General features: G+C 39.1%; 1 protein-coding gene across 2 annotated transcripts in view; it reads right to left on the reverse strand.

Annotated features, from left to right (window-relative positions):
* The window catches only part of Garem1 (GRB2 associated regulator of MAPK1 subtype 1), a 174,789-nt gene extending 156,626 nt beyond the window's left edge, over window positions 1-18,163 (reverse strand). For both annotated transcript variants that reach the window (XM_042675335.1, XM_042675334.1), the window contains exon 1: window positions 18,000-18,163. In XM_042675335.1, coding sequence (XP_042531269.1) covers window positions 18,000-18,120 — 121 coding nt within the window. In that variant the 5' untranslated portion in view covers window positions 18,121-18,163. The remainder of the gene's footprint in view (window positions 1-17,999) is intronic.
* Window positions 18,164-26,683: the final 8,520 nt, after the last annotated feature.

Here is a 26,683-nt window from a genome sequence, read left to right on the forward strand (position 1 = left end):
TGCTCCAGTTTATATAGTAGCCTGTAAGGGACATTTATTCACACTCTTTGTTTTATATGTTTTACACACTGAATTATATGACTGACAGCTACCCTGTGGAAGGACCATAACTCCTGTGATTTAGGGTGTCATCACTTTCAAGTCAATCATAGTTTTACTACAACCACAACAGAATAAACACCGCTGATTAAGCTATGTCACATCATTAATTATAGAATACATCCTAATTTCAGAAACACTAAACTATGTGCCTTACTTAGCATAAATGAAATCTACAGATATCCATTTTGGAAGCATTTCTCACAACACATTGATAAAATTAACCAGTTTTTTTTAATTAAGTAGTAAAGATAAAATCTCAGTCATCTAATAGCAGATTTTTAACACTGGGTCAGCTTTTACCAGCCTCAGAATATTTTCCAACTTCTTTCTATCATACATAAATATAATAAACATAATATATAATTATATATTATATTATTTTATTACATCATATACAATATTATAATAAATACATAAGTATAATGCAGTATTAAGACATACTCTCATATACTAGGTCTCTTGGAGGGTTGACATAGTTTGAGAAGTCACAATCAGGCATGGTGGCACATGACTATAATGCCAGCTACTCAAAAGACAGAAAGCAGGAAAACAGCAGTTTGAGACCAACTAAGCAGAAGTTCAAGGCCCTATCTGAAAAATTACTAAAGCTAAAAGGGCTCAAGAAGTAGAGCACCTTCCTAGCAAGCTCCAGCTCCAGCAACTAGTTGAAACCGTAATACTGCCTCTAGAAAAGGAGAGGGGGGACAGGAAGAAAAGGAGAAGAAAGAAGGAAAGGGAGGGGGGATATGGAAAGCAAAGGAGTAACTGTTAGAATCCTACTAGTTTCCTTGCTTAGAATCTGTGAGGTGGTGAAAAGGTAAAGACAAGAGTGTGTACTTGTATGTGTACATAGGAGTACCCTGACAACCCTATGGCAGTCATTCAGACAAGACTTCTACTCCATCACACTAGACACTGTGCATTCTAAGATAGAAGAAGTCAGAATCCCTGCTCTCAGACAGTTTAGAAAGGTAAATCTAAGAAAAGAATAAAACGAAATCCATTCCATTCTTATCTATTAAGGTTCTTCAAGGAATCTAAGGGCCCTATAGTAGACAAAGTCTTAGAGAAAAATCTATGCTCAGTTCTTCTCACACTCATTTCTTTATACAAATAGTACGGGTTTTGAAATTGAGGCATAAATTCCACAATGTCCAATACTATTTTCTAAAGAATGTTTAATTCTGATCCTTGAATGTGAGATTAAGAGGAATCAAGAAAACAATGTTATCAAAGATTTGGGAGAGGTAAACACAATGTTAAGAAAAACAGATATAACAGATAAGGGGTTATTATAGCATACCTATGCATTAAGACCATTCTGCAAAAGTGTATCTCTTGTATAAAAAACAAAGGAAAAGAACCTTCCAATTTCATAATCTAAAATTTGTATACAATTTGCAAATCTTTCTGAAATTCCCAAATGCATACAAAAGAAAGGAAGCTGCAGACAGGTGGAGGGGGAGGAGGGGGGAGGCAGGCAACTTAGTAAGGTATCAATTCAAAACAAATTCTCCTCTGGAGAAAACACTGCCAAAGCATCCTGACTATGCTTCCTGAAGACATTTAACAAGGTACTATGGCTTCCAAATCTTATCAGGATAGCCTGATTTTAAATTTTTGTTACAACAACAACAAACCTAGGGCCTCCCGTAGCCTTTGGAAAAGAAGAATTAAATCAAGATTAAAGACAGGTCTAGCAATAATTTCTTTCCTTTGGGGAATAAAAAAGATTATTTTCAGATTTCATTAAATTTTTGTGTTACTGAAACAAAGCCCAAGGCAGACCTTGAAAGACAGGTGTGGCTCAAGTGTGTTTTTCTACTGTTAAAGAGCAAAATAAATTTGACAAAGATAGTTTGTATCAATTATAAACAGAGTTTAGAATAAACAGGCTGGCAAAACCACAGCCTGTAAGGAAATAAAAATCTTACATCATAGGCAAAAATTAATTCCAGATGGATTAAAGGCAAATGAAAAAAATTCAAATGTTTCCAGACACTCTTAAGAGACTACATACAAAAGGCTAAGTTTCAGGAGGACTTCTTTGTTTAACCAAGATTGAAAATTTTAAAAAAGGGACTGACTCATATAAAAATTAAAACTCTTAAGCAGATAAATAGAATGTAAACAAAGTCAATAGACAAAATAAATGAAAATAAGAAAAGGTATCTCTATAATATACAAATAACATTCAGAAATTGATGAAAACAAGCCAATAATAGGAAGAAAAAAGAATATAATTTCAATTTACATGTCAAGTGCAAATGGCAAACAAAAATACAGAAAGGTGCAAATAAAAAATGAGAAAATTGCAACATTTCTTTCACAAAAAGAGAAAAATGCTAATTGGCATAGCAATAAAACCATACTTTCTATCCATTATTTTTATTTTATTTATTTATTTTTGGGTCTGGTCGTGGGGCCTGAACTCTGGGCCTGGGCACTGTCCCTCAGCTCTTCAGCTCAAGGCTAGCACTCTACCACTTGAGCCACAGCGCCATGTCCGGCTTTTTTCTTTTTGCTTATGTGGTGCTAAGGAATCGAACCTAGGGCTTCATGCATGCAAGGCAAGCGCTCTACCACTGAGCCACTTTCCCAGCCCCCCCCATTACTTTTAAATTCTACAATAACTATGATTGATATAAATTTAGAGAAGTGATTGATGTTTCTGTGATGGAAATGAGAATTGTTAGGGGCCTTGGGACATATTTTGGGAAAATGTATTAAATCAAGTCCATTCTGTAAATTTTCCTTTGAAATATATATAAGACCCATTTCCCCTTGTTCCAAAAAAGGTGAAATTTTGTTCTTTTCATGTAACATTGAAAGAATTGGAAAGACAATGCTATCAAAGATGTTTGTAGAAGTTACAGCTGTTAAGTGGGATTAGAATCATAGAAAAACAATGAATGTATTATTGGCATTAATACAGGAAGATTTACTAAAATATAACTCATAGTGGCCAATACTCAGAAATAAACTGAGCACAATCAATAAAAAATGACTATTTCCATGTGATGAAGTACTATACAGTTGTTTTAAAGTAAGGACATATTATAAGAGACACAAACTTGCATGACTGATAAAGGACAAAAAGCACTTGTAATACAATTCAATTTTTATTAAACTAACAGAATTCTGTATCTATCTATACATACATCTAATGCTGATGTAGTAAGTACAGAGAAAATATGTAGGAAATGAACAGGGTTGTTGAAGTGGATTATGTGAGTAGGCAGGATTCCAAGGGGAATGGATAATGTGAAAGAGGAATTTTTTAAGTTCCCATAATGCCTCATTTACTGTAAGTATATCTGTTTATGAATGGGGATGCATCAACATATTAAATGGTGGTTATCTCTGGATGGTAGAATTTAACATCGTTTAAACATTTTTATGTATTCAGATTGTTAATAGAGAATATATTACATTTATAATTGGAGGAATTAAGTTTTATTGTAGCAATTTAGAAAACTAGGTAGCCCATAAATGGTACTTATACTTGGTGCTTGCATTTCCTCTTGTCCTCATTTTAGGCTCTATCTAACCTAATATCCAACTGAACACAATCTACTCAGATTTTATCTTCCAATTGAGTTAAGGAAATAAAAGAAAGAAGACTGGAGTATTCGAGTGAGTATAACTCACAATCTGCCTCATCAACTGTGAAGTTAACTTAAAACTCTTTGTTAGCACTAAAAAGAGTCTCTGAAAGTTATCTTGCTCATCACTTTCAGTAACTGTCACTTAAAACACTGATAAATATGACTATTTCTAGAGTGCTACATTGGCAGAATGATATGTGTTTCATTTCCCATCAATCATTGGCTTTACACGCAGAGAATTAACCTGGGCTTTTCTTCCCTTCTTCTTAGATATTACAATGAAATGCACAGATACTCAACAGAAGATGAAATGACATTGTAATTATCCCATCTGGACTTAGATTCAACAGACTCTGAAGTTGCTAAGATTGTCCCATCTAACTGCCCGGAGATGTAGAATTTCAGGCTGGGTTATGTATAACATGTGAGAAATAATTCAATAATCTTTACATATTTATCCATTTCTTTCTTTGTCCATTTCTATTTTGTCAGCTCAGATTCATACAATCCACAGGAATTTAACAGTGAGGTACCTGTGAAACACAATGATTCAAACACAATACAGTTGTGAATATACAACATGATTTTGCCAACTTTCGAAAGATTATTTATACTTCATACAACAAATGGATAATCACTCTTTCAGAAAAGCAGCCGAAATAAAATACATTTAAATCCAAGTTTCAAGTTAACAAAGAAAAGCAATCACAAATAATCAATTTCGAACATAATGGTGATACCTGGTTGCACACATTAATACAAGAAATGAAGTTTAAAAAGTAATTAATCCATATTATGCTTGAGTATTATGAGAATCCCCACAAAAATGACAAATTCAAATACAAAGGTATTCTCAAAAACAAGACACAACAGCTAGTATCTGGCCACATAAATAATGCTTAATGGGTAATAACAGAATCGCATTAGTCAGAAAATTTTACTTTTTAAGAAAAAAGTGACTAATGCTATGTAAAAAGTTATATGCTCTCTGGATTTAAAACTAATATTCACTTTTGTTTTTCTATACTTGTCAAATTTTCTATCATGAGAGCTGGGTGAAAGCAGAAAAGATTGTTTTAAATAGAACTACTACTCTCTGGCAAGAAGAATAAAACAGGGGTGGGGGAACCTTAGGGAAAGACTTGTATATCTTCCCCTTAAGTGCAGCAAATCAGGGGAAAAAATGAATAGTAAGCCAGCCCCCCCCCAAAAATGTGAGAAAGTCTTTATAACAATAATTCTTTCCATATAGACAACTTTTCATGGCTTACTTCCTACAAAGCACTTTTACCTCTATCAAGACTTTTAGTCCCAGGATGTAGTTCTGTGGGACAGCACTTGCCTAGCCTGCACAAGGGCATAGGTTTGTTTGATCTTCAGCACTGAAAAAAAAAAAGTAAAACTAGGCTTTGTAAATGTAAAACCACTTAAATGCTGTAGCTCATGCTCAAAGAGATTCATAGAGCCTTGGCTGAGGGAGAAACTGAACAAGAGAGATTATGGAAGGAAACGTACTACATGGCTATTTTAACACATTTTTGCTCCCTTCTGACACAGGAACCTCTGAGCCCAAGGTCCAGTTCAGACTTCAGTCCTCTCTGCATTCTGGTACTCTCATAAGGAGGTGGCTACTTCCTGACCTGTGAGATATGAAAGAAGTCTGTGTAGAAGAAGCTAGTTCATTTTTACATGTTTTGCTGTCTAAGATGAACTGACCTCAAGAGTATGACAAAAATCCCATGATTTGGGTGGAGCTGTCCTATCAGTCCTACACTGTGTCTGCTCAAGCTTCTTTTATACAGAAAAGAAAGAGCCTCCTTGTTTTGTTTTTGTCATTGTTATTATGCACAACTGACCTTATCCTTACCTATATACATGGCTAACATGAGTTTGTGAGATTTCCCTTCAGTCCTATCTACTCTCAGTGGCTTCTTTCCTTTTTACTGGCCAAAACATGGGACTAAAATAAACAGAAAAGAATAAGAGCAGAGCTTCTTAATAAAGCTTTCATGTTACTTGTTATTTTTAAGTAGGTAATCTGAACCTTCTAGAGCTCTATTATGTGCACGTGATCTCTCTTCCTTCTCCTCTCCCCCAACCTTCTCTCCAACTAATTAAGTTGTTTTTTAACTTGGATCTGGCACTTGATTGATTTTTTTTCCTTTTTTTTTGAGTTAGGAGACCAAAGGTAAAAATGGATTCTGAATTATTTTAAATGTTAACAGGCAACAAGCTAAAAAGACAATCTGGGAGCTGAAGCTACTTAGAACCAGGAATGACAAGGGACTGGTTTGTTAGTTCTAGAAGTCCACTTGACCACTCTTGCTAAATAGAAGGAGCATAATAATCCCAAATGAAATTCCATGATAGGATAAAACACAGCATGTGCAGATAGATGTCCTAGAGTTGTGCAAAACTTTCTCAGGCATTTCATTAACCTTCTTATGAAAGGATGATATATTCTGTTATAACCAGTGTTTTCCAATTACCTACAGGATAAAAGAGAGGATTAAAAACAGGAATGAAACATTTGCACTTTACTGTTACCTTTAGATATAGGAATCTATTTCCCTGATAGAAGGGAAAATTTTCATTTCCAACATCCTGAAGTTTGGCATTGAGAAAACTATCATCTTAATAAAAATAATTTTTTGAGTTCCAGGTATAATTTAGATATGAGACCCTTGTCTGTTGAATGGCTAGTGAAGATCGTCTCCCAATCCAGGGGCTTTCTATTGATCTTGCTAGCTTTGTCCTTTGCCATGCAGAAGCTCTGCAACTTCATGCAATCCCATCTGTCCAACCTTTCTTTGATTTGTTGTGTTTCTGGGTCTCTATGAAGAAAATTTCGGCCTGTGCCAAGGAGACCTAGGGTTTCTTCTATTCCTTCCTGTAATGTTTTCAGGGTGTCTGCTTTGACTCTGAGGTCTTTGATCCATTTGGAGTTGATTCTGGTTCAGGGTGATATATAAGGATCTAGCTTTAGTTTTCTACAAGTAGTTAACCAATTTTGCCAACACCATTTACTGAAGAGGCTGTCTTTCTTCCATTCTATTTTTTAGCTCCCTTATCAAAGATTAGATGCCTATAGGTCTGTTTGGTTCATTTCTGGGTTTTCAATTCTATTCCATTGGTCCTGAGGTCTGTTCTTGTGCCAGTACCAAGCTGTTCTGATTACTATGGCTTTGTAGTAGAGTTTGAAATTTGGTATTGATATTCCTCCAGCACTGTTCTGTTAAGGATTGTTTTTGCTATTCGGGGTCTTTTATTGTTCCATATGAATTTTTGGATTGCATCTACTATTTCCTTGAAGAATGAGGTTGGAATATTGATAGGTATCACATTGAATTTGTAGATAGCCTTGGGAAGTATTGCCATTTTCACAATGTTGATCCTTCCAATCCAGGAGCATGGGAAGTTTTTTTACTTTCTAAGTTCTACTTTGAGTTCCTTTTTCAGGTTTTTAAAGTTTTCATCTTAGAGGTCCTTCACTTCTTTGGTTAATTCCTAGGAATTTTATTTTTTGTGGGGCTACTATGAATGGAGTTGCTTTCCTGATTTCAGCTGTACTTTTCTCATTGTTGGCATACAGAAAAGCCATTGATTTTTGAGGGTTAATTTTATACCCTGCTACTTTGCCAAAGTTTTGAATCAGTTTGAGTAATTTGGGAGTGGAATCTGTGGGATTCTTTAAATGCAAGATCATGTCAACTGCAAAGGGATCCCTACCTGGATCCCTTTTATGTTTCCATCTTGTCTTACTGCTGTAGCTAGGCATTTTAATATTAAATTGAAGAGAGGTGGAGAGAATGGACATCCTTGTCTCATTCCTGAGTTAAGAGGAAAGGGCTTTAGTTTTTCACCATTAAGTATAATGCTGGCTATAGGTTTGTCATATACAGCCTTTATTGTATTGAGCAATGTTCCCAGTTAGAATGGCTATAATCAAGAACTCTAATAACAACAGATGTTGGAGGGGATGTAGACAGAAGGGAACCCTATTGCATTGTTGGTGGGAGTGTAAACTTGTTCAACCACTTTGGAAAGTAGTATGGAAGTTCCTCAAATGACTCCACATAGAGCTCCCCTATGACCCATCAATCCCACTTTTGGGCATTTACCCGAATGATCACAAACAAGACCATACTAAAGCTACCAGCACAATTATGTTTACTGCAGCATTATTTACCATAGCTAAGATATGGAACCAACCCAGATGTCCCTCAGTAGATGAATGGATCAAGAAAATGTGGTATATATACACAATGGAATTCTATGCCCTCCATCAGAAAGAATGGCCCATTTGTTAGGAAACAGAAAGACTTGGAAAGAGTTATATGAAGTGAAGTAAGCCAGGCCCAAAGAAACATAGGTCCCATGGTTTCCCTTATTTGCAATAACTAGTAGATGTCTGAGACAAGCAGAAAAGATCAGATAAGATGATGTTAGACGAAATGAACCCCAAGATAAGGACACAAGTGGTTTTTTTCTTTCTTGCTATTGTTTCTAACATATTTATAAGGTGACTATTTTGTTGCTTTGTATGTCCCTCCCCCATGGTATAATCCCTGTTTTCATTGCATTTGATGTTGGTATAATTTGGAGAGAGAAAGGAAAAAAACAAAATGTTTAAATAGGGATACAGGTGGACCCATTGCAACAATGAGATGTACAAGATGCTAGGCTGAAAAACGAACTTTACAACTTTGGCAGAGGGGTATGGGAGGGAAGGGATGGTAAGGGGAAACAAAGGAGGAGGCAACAATGCTTGATAAGAAATGTACTCATTAACTTGCTCATGTAATTGTAACCCCTCTGTATGGTATTTTCACAATAAAATCTTATTAATAAATAATAATAATAATAATGTATTTTTAAAAAGTGTAGGAAAATCTTGTACTGAGGGAAGAAACATACAAAACATAACTTAGTTCATTTCTTTAAATGAGTGTATATGTATGTATATATATGCACTAGTCACAATTACATTGCCTCCTATGTTATAACCATAATAACCTGTAACAATATTAAATATTACCCCAAAATGACAAATACTTCATAACTATAAAAACTTCACCTTGTATTTTACATTCAGTAACTTGGTATTTATTAAACAACCATTAAGCTATCAAAACCCAAATGGTATTTAAATATTTCAAAATGGGCCCTGTTGCTATAATAGGATTCATCCACAGAACTGGAAAGGGGCTGGAGAAGATGTTTGTTTTTCTTTCTTACCACAATGTAAAATACCTTCAGGAGCATAAATGGAACCTCATTGTCTGGAATTAAGACACCATGGTTGTGGGAGAAAATGAGGGAGAGGGTGACACTGTTCAAAAAGAAATTACTCAGCTGGGCACCGGTGGCTCACGCCTGTAATCCTAGCTACTCAGGAGGTTGAGATCTGAGGATCACAGTTGAAAGCCAGCCCGGGCAGGAAAGTCCGTGAAACTCTTATCTCCAATAAATCACCAGAAAACTGGAAGTGGCGCTGTAGCTCAAGTGGTAGAGCGCTAGCCTTAAGCTGAAGAGCTGAGGGACAGTGCTCAGGCCCAGAGTTCAAGCCCCACAACTGACCAAAAAAAAAAAAAAAAAAGAAATGTACTCAAGAGGTTCTTATTAGACCCTGTATGTAGTTTGTTCTTTTTTCTCTATTGTTTCATTTTTTTTCTTGCTTCTCTTAGTTTTTTGTACCTTGTGTTTTGCGTATTAAACAATGCAATATGTGGAAGGGAAAGGGAATCACAGAAACAGCAGAACAACGGATGAACCACAGCAACATTGATATGCATGTGACACTACACTGGATATGAACATTATAACTTGGGGAGGGATAGGAGATAAAGAGGGATGGGGTAACAATGATTAAAAACAAATGTACTTATTGCCTTACTTATATAACTGTACTCCCTGCTCATCGCCTTTTCAAAAAAAATAAATTTAAAAAAGAAATGTACTTATTACCTGACTTATGAAAATGTAACCCCTCTGTATAATACCTTTACAATAGAAATTTTTAAAAAGACACTAGTGTTTCAAGCAATCTTGGGGCTATTCTAGGAAGCACAACTGTACCAAATTTGCAGTTATAGTTTTGTAACACTATCTTGAACCAAGTGACAGGTTTTGCTTAGAAATAAAATTGCTGCAGTCCAGAGATAAGCTGATAGTTAAATGGTTAGCTAAAGATCCAGTCAAGCCTTTTCTTTATTGGAGTAATAGTTAGCTAGTTTTCAAAGATTTATGGCATTCTAACATATTATCAGGAGGCATAAAGATATCAAAGATTAAAAATTCAAAGACATGGTAATATCTAATGTGTAAAGTTCAGAATAAAACTGATTTTTTTAATCCAGCAAAAGTAAAATATCTGAATATAAAATGTAATTTTCAAAAATAATTCATGTAAAATATTAGTAACAGCCTTAAGACTAATTACCTCATAAATTATGATGGTCTACTAATCTCTTATTTTTCCTGCTACTAATAATATTAAGGCCTGCCATCTTGGTTCTGATATATAAAATACCTGATATATTTTGGATTACCATTCTTTCCTTTCTATTTAGCAACAGTGGGCAAGTGGAATATATTGTCTTATAAAGTCTGAAATTATCTTTCAGACTTAGAGAGCTAATGGGCAGCTTAAGTAATATAGATATAACAGATCATATAGTTATATTCGTTCATTCAGGAAATGCTTTCAACTACCTCTACTTCTCTGTCATCGTGCTAGGAGCTAGTAAATAGTAAGAATAACTTTAAGTATCGTCAACTTGAAGCTCAAGCAAACATTCTTATGAAATTGGGAGGAAGGGTGGGGCAGGAAAGTGGGGGAGGCTTTTCATGTGGTAATGTCTTATGGAAGAATTAATCTCAAGAGATTTAAAATATTTTAGCAGGTATCTTATATTTTTTCAAGTTTGGCAAAACAATACACATGCCAACCATGAAAGTTATTTTTCATGTTGCATACAACAGCTGGTGTTGTTAAGATCAAGAATCTTGCTGAAAACCAGAGGAGAATTTATGAGTCCTTCCTTAAGTGAAAAGGCAGATACCACCTCAGGAATCTCAAACAAAAATAAATGGGTTTATGAGCTGTTCCTAACTTGTTATTTCAATAAGGTGGCCAGTGATCAAAAGACCTAAGAATTCTCTCTTCTGAAACTATGATACAATCACAGCAATCAAACCATATTTCCTTTTAAAAATGAGGCAAGTAGCTTAAGATTTTTGCAGCCAGTGTAGAAATTACGATCCTTCCTTCCTTCCTTCCTTCCCTTCCTTCCTTCTTTCTTCCCTTTTTTTTTTTTTTCCAATCCTGGGGCTTGAACATAGGGTCTGGGCACTGTCCTTAGGCTTCTTTTGCTCAAGGTCAGCACCCTACCACTTGAGCTTAGAGCTACTTCCAACCTTTTCTGTTTATGTGACACTAAGGAATCAAGGGCTTCATGCATGCTAGGCAAGCACTCTACCACTAAGCCACCTTCCCAGTCTAGAAATTATGATTTTCAAAACTGCCATCTTACTTGAAAAACAAGCACTTTGAAGGACCACCATCTAGTCTTATTTTATGGATCTAAATGCTTGTCACTGTCTACTGCCCACAACGACATCCTTTCTTTCTTACTATCTACGCATAAGTAGAATAAGAATAAGTAACATAAAAGTATACAGTTGGGCTGGGAAGGTAGCTCAATGGTAGAGCGCTTGCCTTGCATGCCTGAGGCCCTGGGTTCGATTCCTCAGCACCACATAAGCAGAAAGAAAAAAGCCGGAAGTGGCGGTGTGGCTCAAGAGCTACAGCGCTAGCCTTGAACTGAAGAGCTGAAGGACAGCGCCCAAGCCCAGAGTTCAGAGCCCCCCGACCGGACCCCCCCAAAAAAAAAGTATACAGTATATGAAGGGATATAAGAGACTTTCTTCTCACTTGCGTATAGCTTTTTATTAGGTGTTTCTTCCCCAGTAACCATTACATAACTACAGGTATTAAAAATTGGCCCTGGATCTATAAAAATAAAGGCAAATATATGCTTAATTTTTTAAGCATCCAAGCTCATTGTTTTGATACCATTACCAAAATATATATTCTAGATTATGTTAGAAATTCCTTTCCTAGCTGAGTACCGGTAGCCCATGTCTATAATCGTAGTTACTCAGGTGGCTGGGACCTAAAGGATCAAGGTTCAAAGTCAGTCCAGGAAGAAAAATATATAAGACTCTCTCTCCAAAATAATTAGCGAAAAGCCAGACTGTGAGGACCTGAGTTCAAACCCCAGAACTACCACCCCCCAAAATCATTTCCTAACTGGGCGCTGATGGCTCACACCTGTAATCCTAGCTACTCAGGAGGCTGAGATCTGAGGATTGTGGTTCACAGCCAGCCTGGGCAGGAAAGTCTCATCTCCAATTAACCACCAGAAAACTGGAAGTGGAGCTTGGGCTCAAGTGGGAGGTCACTGGCCTTGAGCTGAAGAGCTCAGGGACAGCACCCAGGCCCACAGGTCAAGCCCCACCACCGACAAAACAACAAAAATTCATTTCCTAACTTCCTGCTGATGTTCATTCCAAATCCAAGATTGGGTTAGTTTATAACATTTTCTCTCTGAAAACTTTACTTCTTTTTTTTTGTTTTGAATAATCTTCAGACTTCTAGATCAATAATCTGTAATGCTCAAAAGGATACAGACTGAAGTCACCCAGAGCATTTCTCTCAGTTTATCTGTACAAGGATACTGTGTTTATTATTCAGCTTACTTCTTCTGCCTAAATGATACAATACTTAAAAGCCTCTCCGTGCTGCAATTTACCTAAATTTGGGGCTATCATGTGGTAGGCGCTTAACAACATGAATAAATATTAGAGAACTGAATAAACAAATTAATGACAAGCTATGAAACACAGAATCCAGTGTTTTTCTATATGAAAAGAGGTTAAGATCTCGAGGCTGTGAATCTCAGTACCTATAAACTGCTTCTCCTACCCTTGTACTGTAAACACGGAATGTCAGAGAAAATGAAGCCCTAAGATAAACATACGTATTTTCCTGGATCAAGATTTACATTGTTACTTTAGGAAAACACACACACACACACACACACACACACACACTCATAAAATAACATCAATCATATAGTAGATTTTGAGAGCTTGCATCAATTTCTAAGATAAAATATGGATCTAGAAGGATCTCTGGGGTGGATCATAGATTTTCTTAGAACCTCCCTGGGGTGTAAATGCCCATGCTTTTGCTCCTAGAATCTTCAGACTCATAAATGACAGCACTGTAGAAGCACATGAAGACAAAGAAAAACCAATGTTCCCATGGCTCTAGGCAACTTAGGGCTTAAATATGACTTCCCCTTATCATTTGGAAGGAGAGACAACTACCATTCCACATCATCTCCAACTCTTCTCACCTTCTCTTTTTCCTCTTTGCAGATCAGTCTCTGCATGCTCAGATTCCCTTTTCCATATGTCAAACAAGACCTTCAACTAACTCATCTTTTGCTGCCCTAGACTGATGCTTCAATCTGGGGTATATATTCTCAGCAAAGCTAACATTTAACTAGGATTCACCATCACAGCTAGAAAAGAAACAGTTTCCAGAGCCCCAACTTTCAAATGCACTATCAGAACTATTCTGCTGGGGCATGACTGTCATGCAAGAACATCCCTCCAGTGGTGACTGGACTAATAGAAGCTGCCATAACTAATTCTCCCTCCTCTCAATGGTCCTCGCCCACTACATGAGTTGCACTACCTTCCTCAGATGTTTCTAAAATGTAGGAGCCAGGAATGCAAAGACCTGCAGGGGATGTACAAAAGAGTCAAAGTATCTAGTAGCTGAGTGACAATTCCTTCTGTAAGTCAGGTATTTCCCAGTTCTTTGTTTACAAAAAACAAAAACAAAAAACAAAAAACAGCCAAGCAAGGGTGCTGGTTGCTCATTGCCTATAGTCAAAGCTACTCAGGAGGCTGAGATCTAAGGATTGAAGTTTGAAGCCAGTCTGGCAGAAAAGTCCCTGTGAGATTATTATCTTCAATTAACTCAAAAGACAGAAGTGGTGCTAAAAATGGTAGAGTGCTAGCCTTGAGCAAAAGAGCTCAGGGACAGCACCCAGACTCTGAGTTCAAGCCCCAAGAACAACAACAAAAATACTAAAAAATGTTCAAGTACAAAAAAAGCCTATGGTGAAAGAAATACAAAATTCTACATTTTAATTTATATACTTTTTTTCTTGGTTAGAGAAAGAATGAAAGAGTGATCAATAATTCACTTTCAACTATAAAAATATTCTGCATTGGAACATTATCTTATATGAGGAAAAGGAAATGGAATACAAAATTTAGGATATACGGAGATATAAAATTTTAAAATGTTAAAAAGAATTTATTTGTGTGTCTTAAAATAAATACTAGGAATCAAATACAGATTTCACTTGTTTTTCTGTGATATGACAATGTGATTTAAAATGTCAATAGTTGATAATTAATATAAAAAGTTATATCCTTCGCAACTACTTAAACCTAAAATGAAAACTTTGGTAAATAAATAGTTTCACAGAATTTTTTATAAGCTACAGAAAACAAAAACGTTGGAAAAACATTGCTCTAGATCTTCAGACTCTTCCAGGATAAAATAATGAGAAAAAAAAATAGCTTTTCTCATCGACTGTTTTGACTGTGGACTGTTGGAGGGAGAGTGAAAATTTGTATTCTTTATGTCCTTTTCTTGGTCCTGAACAAATTTGTTGCACTTGATCCTACAGACAACAATTTATAAGACTAAGGTAAGGTTGGCTGGTGAGATGACTCTCATCCACTATCCCAAGGATAGCTGCTATAGTTCCTTTCTTTGTGTTCTCTACAAGAACTCATGAGCAAATATTCATGAAGGCTCACTAATTTTGTATTTATCTTGTCATACAAAGATAAATTTCACTATTGGACATGTAAATTCAAAAAGTATCTAAGCAGCATTTCAGAAGTAGAGAAATGCAAAAAATTAAATTCTTCAAATATTGTACAGTTAATACTTTTAACAATAAGCACATCAAGAAATTACTGCAATGGACATATATGCATACCCTAATGCCTCCACAACTCCAGTTATTTCTTTCGTTCTCTAATTCTTTCTCCAAACCTGTAACTTCTCCTCTTCTCTGTTGGCTCTTTGCGCTGGAAAGCAGAGAGTCAACTAAATATGATGAAGACACCAAAAGGTAATTTGATGTCCACACTGTTCTAAAAATACTGACTGTCCTCCATCTCTGAGAGAGAGACAGAGAAAGGCTATATAGAGATACTCCTCTTTAGGATGATGAGGTAGTACGGCTTGAGTAAAGGGTCAGTCTTCAAAGGCACAAAGTTGCCTGGACATCCCACTTCACCACTGACTGAGTTTTTCATTCCATTTTTCTGAATCTCAGCTCCCTCAGCTTCCCACAATAAGGTGGCTCAAGATCTAAGACAATATAGATCAAGCATGTGGAAAAAAACTGGCCCATAGTAGGTATCCAATTATCAAGTTATGAGCTTAGGATTTTAATGTGCTTCCATGATAGCTAAAAATTTATCAATAGCTTCCTCTTGGCATAATGTCAATTACTGGCAAAGTTGTTTAATTTCTTCCTAGTCTCTTTTAAAACAAGTGATTTGGAAAATGACTACCTTTCATGTCTAAGTATAGGGTGTGTGTGTGCAATGTGTGTATAAGTATACCCACAGAACTAAAACTGGCAAAATACACACACACACACACACACACACACACACACACACACACACAGGACAAGGACTCTACGAAACTTGAGATTCTACTGATATCATTTAAAAATATAGCAGCATGCCCTTAACCTTTTCTAAACACTAGTATGAAACATGTTTAAAAATAAGCAAAGAATCTATGATTGGTTCTTTAAAAGTCCACCCAAATTAGATTCTTAAGATAACATGTTGTTAGATGAAGTGAGCAAGTATTTAAAAATTAAATTCCTCACAAATAAAATTAAATTAAATTAAAAAAATAAATAAATAAAAATTAAATTCCTAAAAATGTAAGGATGTGGTCAGAGTGGTACTCTTACAATGCCTAAGTTAGTGTAAGTAACTCTCTAAATCAACAGCAATGTATACCAAGATTTTAAAAAGACTTGCATATGCATTCAGCAAGGTAGGAATACACTACAACCACAACAAATAAGTATATGTACAAGAGGTTCATTATATCATAATTTACAACAGGAGACAAGTAAGCTATTTAATATTCATTAATAAAGACTGGATGTAGTTCAGCTATCCCTACAAATAGACATCTACTAAAAACACAAAAAAGTATTGAAAGGATTGTTAAGTGGGATTGTTAAGTGGGAGAAAAATATATAAAGAAGTATTTAGCTAATTATGGATTTGGGTGAGCTCTGGTAATATTCAAATAAAATAAACAAAAAAATTTTACAAAAGAGAACTGGAATGACACAGAGTGATCAAAATTCTTAGCAGGGGTTGAAAGGACACAGTGTTAAAATCAGAACCCACGTCCTAATTTTAAAAAACAGAGTGGGATGAGTGAATTGCTGAATCAGGTATTTTTCATGAATGGTAGGGATGAGAAAGTGGAAAATAAAACTAAGAGTTATGTCTGAAGCTGATATTGAGCCTCTTTAAAAAACTTTCAGTCTGATGAGGCTTTTGAATGACATTTATAGCACATTCATCAATGCTCTCTTGCTTAGCTAAGAAGTCTTGGCAGAGTATTCAGAGATGAGAGAAGGTCTGGAAAGGTGAGGACTCAAAACCTGCCAATATATACTTTTTTCATAGTGGAAGAAGAAATGAAACACTATGCACACACGCGTGCGCACGCACACACAAACACACTCAGGCCTGCAGATGCATACTTAATGCACAAAATACTTTTCCCACTCACATTCTAAGCAGACTGCCTCAACCTATCTATCTTCCTCTGGACTCCTCAGATACTATCATAACTTGTAGATTACTTCCAGCTCCCACCATGACCCACACTACACAAGGATAGCAAGTTGTCTGTCATCTGTCAGGAACTTTCCAGCACTTCTTTCTCACATGAGTGCTTCAAATATGTAACCCAATACCACAGATAAGAAATGAAATAAAAATGTCTTTGGACAGTTACACATCTTGTGTCACACTCTTATAGCCCAGAAAACAACGAAATTACACAAGTACTTGGGACTCAAAACATCTTTCGGTTCACTGATATTTTAACTTGACCTGTGTGTGGTCACAGCTCTCTCTACCTATCTGCCTGCCTGCCTGCCTGCCTCCCTAGCCTGCAATCCTGGGGCCTGATATCCCATAGCAGGTCAGGTTCCTTTTTGCAAACAGTCTAAAATCGTCCCAGTCCAAACCCCACTGAGGTTGTGAAAATAAAACACGATGTAAATAGCCGCTTTCTTGTCTCAACTCTCTAACTGAAAGGTGTCCTCTCGCTTGATCTGCACATCTGTAGATTTGTTTGTAGCTGTCCTACTACATAGAGCATTCAGGATGGAGAGATGTTTGGTTTCTGTTAGTTTCAGGAAATATAGGTGTTTCTTGGTTCTGTTGCATATACATGCACATAGTGACCTATTTTTTTTTTAAATGTCCAGGCTGGAAATGTGCTCAGCTAATCATTAACCTTAAGCATACCATCACTTCTGCTAAAGACATTTTCTAACACATAGCCTGAAATTACTTTCAGTTGGGTTAAACAAAACAGACAAGCTGTAATAAAAGATGTCTGAGAAATATGATCCCTTTCACTGGTCACCTAGGAGCTTTTCCTCTTAAATCTGCAGCTTTAGGGGTTAGAGAGAGAGCACAGAAAACACGATGCCGTGCAGAGCACAATTATTTTCCCTAAGAAAGTTGTCGGAGATAACTCTTCAGGGTTTCCCAGGTTGAGTAATTCTTGCAGGCGGCTGGGGAGGGGCGGCTTGGGTCCGAGATCTCTATCTGCAGAGGTTTCCCTCGTGTTATTTTTTCAAGGGATTCTTTATTATTGTTAAATTACACGCCAGGACTCCGATCTCCACCTCTGTTGGCTGCTGCTTGGAGGAGAGTCGAGAGCAACGCGCCAGGGCTGCGGCAGCCGCACCGGCCAACTCCGGGGCCCCAGGGCCGGGGAGGGGGTTGGGGACAGCCCACTCCCCACCGGTCCCGACGGTCCCGCCCTCCCGAGCCCCCCGCGCGCGCGCACACCCGGGCCGAGACGGAGATCGGCGCCCGCCGGTCCTGCGCCCGCCCGGGACTCACCGCTGTCCAGCCGCGCGATCTGGGGCAGCCGGTAAGTGCTGACCAGCAGGTCGAGCGGCACGGCCACCGAGCTCCACTTCACATCCTTGAGGCTGCAGCCCAGCGAGGGCGCCGGGTCCATCTTCCCCGCCTCCGCCGGGCGGTCCCGCGCTCCCCCGGCCGGCCGGCCGCCGGCACCAGCGCGCCTCGGCGGCCGCCACTACCTCGCGCTCGCGATCTGGGGCGCGCGGGAGGCGCCGGGCAGCCCCAGCCGCGGGCAGCCGAGGGGGGCGCGGCGGCTGAAGCGGCCGGCGCCCGGCTCAGCCGCCTCGGCGGGGCATGGCTGAGGGCGCCCCGTGCGCCCCTCAAGCCCGGAGAGGACTCGGAGCAGCCTCGCGTCCGCGGGCGGCGGCGACGGCGGCGGCCGGGGTGGCTGCGGCGACTCCCGCTCCGCCTCCTCCTCTGGCCCCGGGTCTGCAGCTGCGGCAGCCGCCCGCTCGCCTCCTCCTCCTCTTCCCCCTCCTTCCCTCCGCCTCGAGCGTGTGAGGAGGAGCCGCGGGTCTGAGAAACGCCATAGCACCGCTCCCAGCACTGACTAATCAGCAAGGTGCGAGCAACGCCTGCGCAGCTCGGGGAGACGCCGCCCCCGCCCCCGCCCCCGCCCCCGCCCCCGCCTCCCTGGCGCCGCCGACCCCGCCCACTGCTCCGCCCACAGGCACGGCCCCGCCCACCGCCCCCAGGCCCCGCCCCACCTCCCCGAAGCTCCGGCCCGGCGACCCGCGGGACTCGGCGCGGCGCCGGCTTTTGGCTTCGCCTGCTGGCGCCAGCCGCTCCGCGCGCTCCGCAAGCTTTAGCTCTCGCTCCCCCATCCGACCGCTCCGGCGCCCTGCAGCCAGCCTCGCCCGGCGCCGCCGCGTGCGTGATTCCCGTCCTGCGCCAGGCCCTTTCCCGGACTCCTGGAGTGCAGATCGAGCGCCCTGCATCTCAGTCGTGCACTGTCCTCTCCGACTCCCACCCTGCAGTGGGTACCTAGTAATGGGGCGCCAAAGAAAGCTTCCGGTGCTTCCTCTGGACTCCCCGGTTGCTCGGGTTCCAAGAAGAGGCCAGGAGAGTGCCACCGGAGCTCCCAGGAGCATTCCCCCAGTCCTACAACTCCACAAAGGAAGTTAACAGCTCTTTGATTGCTAGGCAGAATGGGGAAGGTGGTGGATGATCAACACCCCATTCCCACACATCTCCAAAACTGGGTGCCTTCATTATGTGACCTGCTGCCTGGGACTGCGGAGATGAGGTCACCCACTGCCACAGAGGAAAAGAACATGGAGGCTTCTGGAATCCCAGTGGAGTGGGCTGTTTCCTCTTGTCTTTCCCACATAGTTTTTTCACTCCTAGAGACTGGAAGAGTTTAAGTCTGACTTCCACAGATGACAGTGACTAAGATGCACTGTACTCACAAACTGACATGTTGTACGACTACTTGAAGATTAAATAATAAGATTAATAATATAATAAAAGACTGGGGTAATTCCCTTGTTCTAGATGTATTACCCACATATTAGGTGATTGCAGAAAATTACACCACTCTTGGATCTCCTTGCAAATCCATTCTTTGTTTTCCCTGATAAATGCTTGCCAGAGCTTGGTGCTTCTGGCTCATGCCTGTAATCCTAGCAACTCAGGAGACTGAGATCTAAGGATGGGATGGCGGTTGGAAGCCTGAAATTCTTGAGACTCCTCTCCAATTAACCACCAGAAAACTGGAAGTGGAGCTGGCTCAAGTGGTGGAACAGTACCCAGGCCTGAAGTTCAAGCTCCACTACAGATCAAAGTCAGGAGGCGGGGAAGGTAACTGAGAGATTCCTGGGTTTTAAAGATTTTTTTTTTTAAAGTATGAGGTTAAAGTAACAAGTGTGTGATTACTGAACCAAAGTTGTTTATCAATTCTTTTTTTGTACAACATGTATTCTATGCTCAATGCTTTTTTTCTGATAATTGATAAGGCCAAACACTTCACTTGCTTGGCCAACCCCAGAGGACTTGAAAAGATCTCACCACCTTGGAGTGGTCAGGCTTAAAAGCTCTCATAGTATTTGAAGAAAAACAGAGATTCCTTCACCCACCTTCCTGATCCTCTTAATTGAAAGCATCAGAAAGTTCTTCTGAGTTTTGTACAATTTATATTAATATTTTTATCTTGAAAAAAGGTAAGTAGTCTGCCAAGTATATTAAAAATCAGAAGCTCTGATTTTTTTTTCACATCTACAAGTGTGTTTGAGAACCATAAAGAGCTGAGCACCAGTTAACAATTCTTTCTAAATAGCTAACCACTTCTAAAAATAAAGTTGAGACTCCAAAATGACACAGGAAGCATTTAAGATTGGGCAAGGTCAGAGATCCTTCAACCAGTGAGTAGACTGTAAATCCTTACATAGCAAACGGAGTTTCAGAAAAATAACTTTTTGCTATTCTTCTATCTTCTATAAAAGCTTCAGACAATATGAGAAGTAATTCCCTTTCACAGAAAGGATCAGTGCTTTAATGACCTAAAGATAAAATGAAAGTAAAAGATTAATGTAGTTAACTTTTTTTTTTAAATCAATAAAGTTCTTACATTAGATTTAGTCTGATTGCTGACCTGGCAGAAAAGGTTTCATCTTAATCATAAGCATACAAGAGAAGAAACTTTAATGAGCAGCAAATTCTTAGCAAGCCTCCTCTCTTGGTGGAACTCTTAAAGTAAGATCTTGCTTGTGAGGGTTAGAAAGCTTTGATTACACTATAAAAATCACATCGACTCAGAAAAATAAGCTTTCAATCTGACTAAATTGTACTTCCAAATATGTTTTTCTGAAGACAATTGGACTAATGAAACAGTAAACATATAGTAAAAGCATAACCATCAGATGGATGGATGCTATACTTTAAATCTTAAGTATCTCCCCCAAAGTCCATGTTTAAGTCACATTCCCAGGATGGCTACTTGGAGATGGTGGCATCTTTAAGAGGAAGGGCCTACTACTGGGAAGTCTTTGCATTAACTGTTAGGCAGAATGAAAAAGGCCAAAACATCTAACACCAAAAGGTGGTGGATGATCAACACCCCATTTCCCTTCTCCAGAACAAAAGAATGATCAACCAATTTAGCTATGTAGGGGTAATCTTGAAGGGAATAGTGGGACCCTGGCTTCTTCCTCTTCCTTTTTTTTTTTTTTTTTTTTTGTTCTATTGGTTCTTATGAGTTGAAGTTTTGTTCCATCATGCATTCCTGTCATGCTATGCTGCCCAACACTGACCAAAAAGCAAAGAGGCCATGGACTAGAACTTCCAAAACTGTAAGCCAACTGCAAGTTTATCATCTTAGGTATTCATCATACTAGTAGAAAGCTGACTAGCATAATAGTAACACTTAGAGGATTTTGCAGTTTTACAAAAAGTAATGGCCAAGAAAAGCTCTCTGTAAGGCAAATGCTGATGTTCCTGGTCCCTTGATCCTGCTGAATGCCTTTCTAAAGCTGAGATTTGGGGGAGGGGAAGCAGCATATTCTGGTGATTTAAAAAAATATTGACTCTCAGGCTGGGGATTTAGCCCAGCAGAAGGGTGCCCGTCCAGCCCTGGGTTCAGTCCTCAGCCCTGGGGGAAAAAAAATTGACTCAGTCACCTAAGTGTGATTAGTATGCATTTAAAATAATATCTGATAGGTACATAGAAAGTAGTTTACAATCACAGGTTAAGAATCTATCCAAAATGCTTGGGGCCAAAAATGTTTTGGATCTCACATTTTTTTAAATTTTAGAACATTTGCATTTATATACTAGGGTATCTTAGGACATAAAATGAAGTTTAAACATGATATCCATGTGTCTCAGACACATGGCTTGAATGTAAGAATGTAATGTGTGTGTGTGTGTGTGTGTGTGTGTGTGTGTGTGTGCTGAGCATTGAACTCAGGGCTTCACACATGCTAAGTTTGAACTGTACCTCCAGGCTATCCTTCCAGCCTCCTGAAGGTAATTGTGCACATAATTTTTAATGTGTCTGTGTTTTGACTGTGATCTATCTTGTGAGGTCAGAGGTGGAATTTCCCACTTATAGCATTCTGTCAGTGCTCAAAAAGTTTCAGATTTGGGACATTGCTATTGCTATTTTTAGATTGTGAATGTTCAACCTGTATGATTAAAAGAACTATTGGCTTTGACTGGGTCAAAGTTTAAAGATAAAGAGGTAAATTCAAATTTAAAGACATGATTTGATTTTTAGAAGAAGAGTTATATAAGACAGAGAATAGAAGAACATTCCTCTAAAAGAAAAACCCAGCTACAGAAATTCACTTCTCAAATCTAAACGCTGTGGGATTAAGTATTGTATAGTGAGCCAGCTTGTCACATGGAAGATACAGACAGTGGTCATGGTATCTCTTTAATTGCTAAAGAATCTAACACTTTTGATAAGCTCAAGGGTGACTAAGGCATATAAGATACTGTGGGACAGACATATCCCATCTTCCTAACTCTGACACTACTATATATACAAACATAATTTGTTAATCCCTGCATTATCAGCTTTGCAACATAAACATATTACATGTTGGTGGAAAGCATATTTAATGTCTGATACACATTGTAGGCTAATGGTCAAGTGGGTATCAAAGTTCACAGTCTTAGTGGTTTTCTAGAATTCCAGAATCTTTTTCTTTGATCAATTAATTTCCATGCTACAGCCAGAGTCAACCTAAAAGTCATTCCCTGGGCATCAAAAACATACTCAGTATCTTTATCTTCATTGTCTATAAATAAACTGTCAAGTCCTTCGCCCGGCATAAAAGGTTTTTCCATTAAATGTCTGGGTTGCCCTATGCAACCTGCATTTTATTGGCTGCTTTCCAACACGATAGGATTCACTAGTACAACCTTCTTACAGTGGTTCTTCATACCATACTGCTCCGTGCCCTTGCCATGATGTCTTCTCAGCTTAGAAAGCCTTCTCTCATACTACGAAATGTATATTTCTCTGTTATTCTGTGATACCATTTCACCTAGCAATGACCCCTTGAACCATGCTGATTGAACTATGATTTATTCATCTATTTTTATGTCAGCTAACACTACTAATCACCAGTTCCCTGTGGCCCCACAAAATATATTTATTTATCTGTTTATTTTTTAATTGTTATTAAATGGTAATATACATAGGGGTTACAGTTTTTTATAAGTCAGGTAATGAGTCCATTTCTGTTTTGGACATTGTCACCCCTTCCCTCCCTCCCTCCTATTCCTATACACAAGTTGTATAGTTCATTTTCAACATAGTGTCTGCTGAGTGCCACTGCTGCATTTGTTCACCCTTTATCTCTCCATTTCTGTGCCCTCCTTTTCCTTCCCAAAGAGAGATAAATGAACAAAACAAAAGAAAACAAAAGCAACAGCAAAGAAAAAAACCACTTCTATATCCTGGAGTTCATTTAGAGAAACACTGGGTTTTGGGGTTTTGTTTTTTTTTTGTCAGTCGTGGGACTTGAGCTCTGGGCCTAGGTGCTATCTCTTAGCTCTTCAGCTCAAGGCTAGCACTCTACCACTTGAGCCACAGCACCACTTCTGGCTTTTTCTGTTTATGTGGTGCTGAGGAATTGAACCCAGGGCCTCATGCATGCGAGACAAGCACTCTACCACTGAGCCACATTCCCAGCCCGAGAAATACTATTTTAAATAATCATAAATATACAGGCATTTTACCTTTGTGCTCCTATCTTAAGAGTATCCTCCTTTCATCTCACTGTGCATGACTGCCTAGAATCCTGTATAATTTATAATGTCCCAGTATATTTTAGATCTAGCTTCTACATATGAGAAAAAAAACATGTGCTTATTTTTTTATGTCACTAAGCTTAGCTTACCCTACTTAACACGACTTGTTCTAGGTCTATCCATTTCCCTGAAAATGACATTATATTATTCTTTCTAATGGCTACATGAAATTCCATTGTGTCTTGGTATCACTTTTTGATTCACTCATTTATTGTATGCATCTAGGCTGTTTCCCTAACTTGGCTATTGTGAATAGTGCAGCAGTGGACATCGATGTACAAGTTCACCGGTTTCTTCACTTCCTGTTCCCATCCCTGGCACAGGGAAAGTACTCAATTAATGTTTGTTGGATTGAGTAATCAATGGACTAAGTCATCTTCTTACTCTATTTTATCATAGGTCATGCTATTTATCCCTTCATTAAAAACAACTCATCAAGTTTAGATACTTTCATTAATAAGTTCCAGCCCCATAAAAATAATATTTTTTTTATCAGATTGCTACCTCAGTCTTTGTATTCAACCAAAAATTTGAATTTTTTTAAATAAAGTTCACCAAACTGGAAATGATAATTCTTGACTAACAATTGCAACACTTGTGGAACCTGTTAGTCCACTTACTGTTTGTTAGCTTATTTGTGGTGTCCTTTACTAGGACATTGCTCCTACAAAGGGCATATTTATTATCTTAAAGCATCCCTTGCTACTATATATACTATATATACACATATACATGTGTGTATATTTGTGCATATATCTTTAGTGAGTTCATATGCATAGATATGCATGTATATACTTGTATATAAAAAGATGACATAATAAGATGACATTAAAAGATCATAAGATTATAAGAAGTATAGCCCATATGGGCACTTTCTGAAATTTACTTTGTCATTTATTCCTGTCTTGCTTTTGATAGAGGGCATACCTTTAAACAACAACAACAGCAAAATAAGACAAAACAAAACAAAAAACTGGTACTTGAACACAGGGCCTTATGCTTGTTAGCAGACACCTCCACCACTAGATTGTTGGAGAAGGGCAGATCTTCCAGTGCCAAAAGAAGAATATGACTATTAAGGGAAAAAAAATCACAAATTGCCAATTGGATCTTATGGGAAAGTGTTAGCTTTCAAACAAAGCATACAAAATGTTGCTCTAAAATGACATATCATACTGCAGTCCAGTATCAGTATATACATACATATGTAAGGAAAACAAAATTTTACAAAATGATACATATTTTTGCATATTTATATATCTTGAGTTTTTTTTTAAAAGTTATAAAATGATATATTTTTTTATATGTATAATGTATACTGAACCCTAAGGTGCTTTTTTTCACCAGTCTGGGGACCTATTCTGGAGCCTTAAGCAGGCTAGGCAAAACCAACACCACTGGGCCGTACCACTAGCCTTACTCTGATCTGATCTTTCAACATTTTCTTTTTTAAGTTTTTAAACATTAGTTGTGATTCACTCACTTTGTTCCATAACACACACTGGGTCATAACTTCCATTGAAAATACTACGTTAGAGCTAAGAAGGTTGCTCAGTGGAAGAATGCTTGCCTCACATGCATGAGGCCCGGGGTTCAATTCTTCAGCACTACATAAGTAGAAAAAGCCTGAAGTGGCACTGTCCCTTAAGTGGTAGAGCACTAGCCTTGAGCTGAAGAGCTTAGGGACAGTGCCCAGGCCCAGAGTTCAGGCCCCACAATCAACAAAAAAATAAATAAAAATAAAATACTGCTTAACATGACAGTTCCTTTTGAGCATTAAATAGTTAAAAGTTCCTCAAAACATTATTGTAAAAGTTATATGGATGTGCAAATTTCAAGAACAGTCAAAATGGAGTTCCGGGAAGATGGTGGAGAAGAAGCTGGAGGCAAACAAGCTCTCACATAGAAAGCAGTTTTAGTGTTCAGTGAACAATCCTAAGCCAGAGAATCACACCAAGTGTGCCATCACAGTACAGAGGGTTAGGCCAGAGAGGGAAAATCCAGGCAAGAAGACAGCTCTGAGCAGTTGCCAGCAGCCGCAGTTGTGGCTGCGGTGGCAGCAGTGGCGGTGGCCGTAGCCGCCATACATGCAACACAGAGAGTTCGGGACAAAGACGCCAGACGCGGCTGGCGAGAGGATTCTACTCAACACCAGCAAGAACCAACAAGGAGCAGATATCTTCATCCTGCAGATCGCAGACCAGAGATGACCCAGAAACCAAGACTCCGGCAGTGTGAGTAGAAGCCTGACATCCTCACTCCTTCTCAGAGAGCAGAGGAGGGAAGGCCATCCCTCTCCCCCGACTACTGGAGATCTCCATCTTTGATACTAACAAAGGCCTGGCTGAGCAGCTAGCTCCAACTCAGGCCTTGGAAGAAAACTAGAGTCATTTAGCAGGTGACAGGAACCTAACCTGACCTGCCAGGCTCAGCTCCACCCAGGGAAAAGTCACCCAGCCTGGGCTGCCAGCCCCAGGAGTGGCTTTCTTCACTGGGTAAACAGAGCCAGAGCTACCCCTCCCTACAGCAGCCTGGACAATCAATGGAAATTCAGTAAACATAAACCCTGAGAATGGCTCCAGGCTGGGCTCTGTGAGTGTCTCACAAGCTAGCCCCTCAGGGAAAAACTACTGTTTGCTGAAAGGCCTCAACGCTACCCAGAACCTAGCCTCCTTACAGCATCTCCAAACTAGAAGAAACAGCCATCTCCCTCTTTTGTAATACTCAGAGCAGATCCCCCTCCCATTGAACTAGCTTGGAAAGAGGATCACAAAAAGCAGAGCATTTTTCTGCCTGCTCAAACAAACTGACTTAGAAACCAACCAAGCAACAGGAAAATCCAGAGACTCCAACAAGAGACTGTTATGGACACAAGGGAGATACAGGATCTTCCCATTCTCCCC

This window comes from Dipodomys spectabilis, unplaced genomic scaffold (genome assembly GCF_019054845.1).
Source record: "Dipodomys spectabilis isolate Male_0828 unplaced genomic scaffold, ASM1905484v1 ptg000024l, whole genome shotgun sequence".
NCBI classification, from domain to species: domain Eukaryota; kingdom Metazoa; phylum Chordata; class Mammalia; order Rodentia; family Heteromyidae; genus Dipodomys; species Dipodomys spectabilis.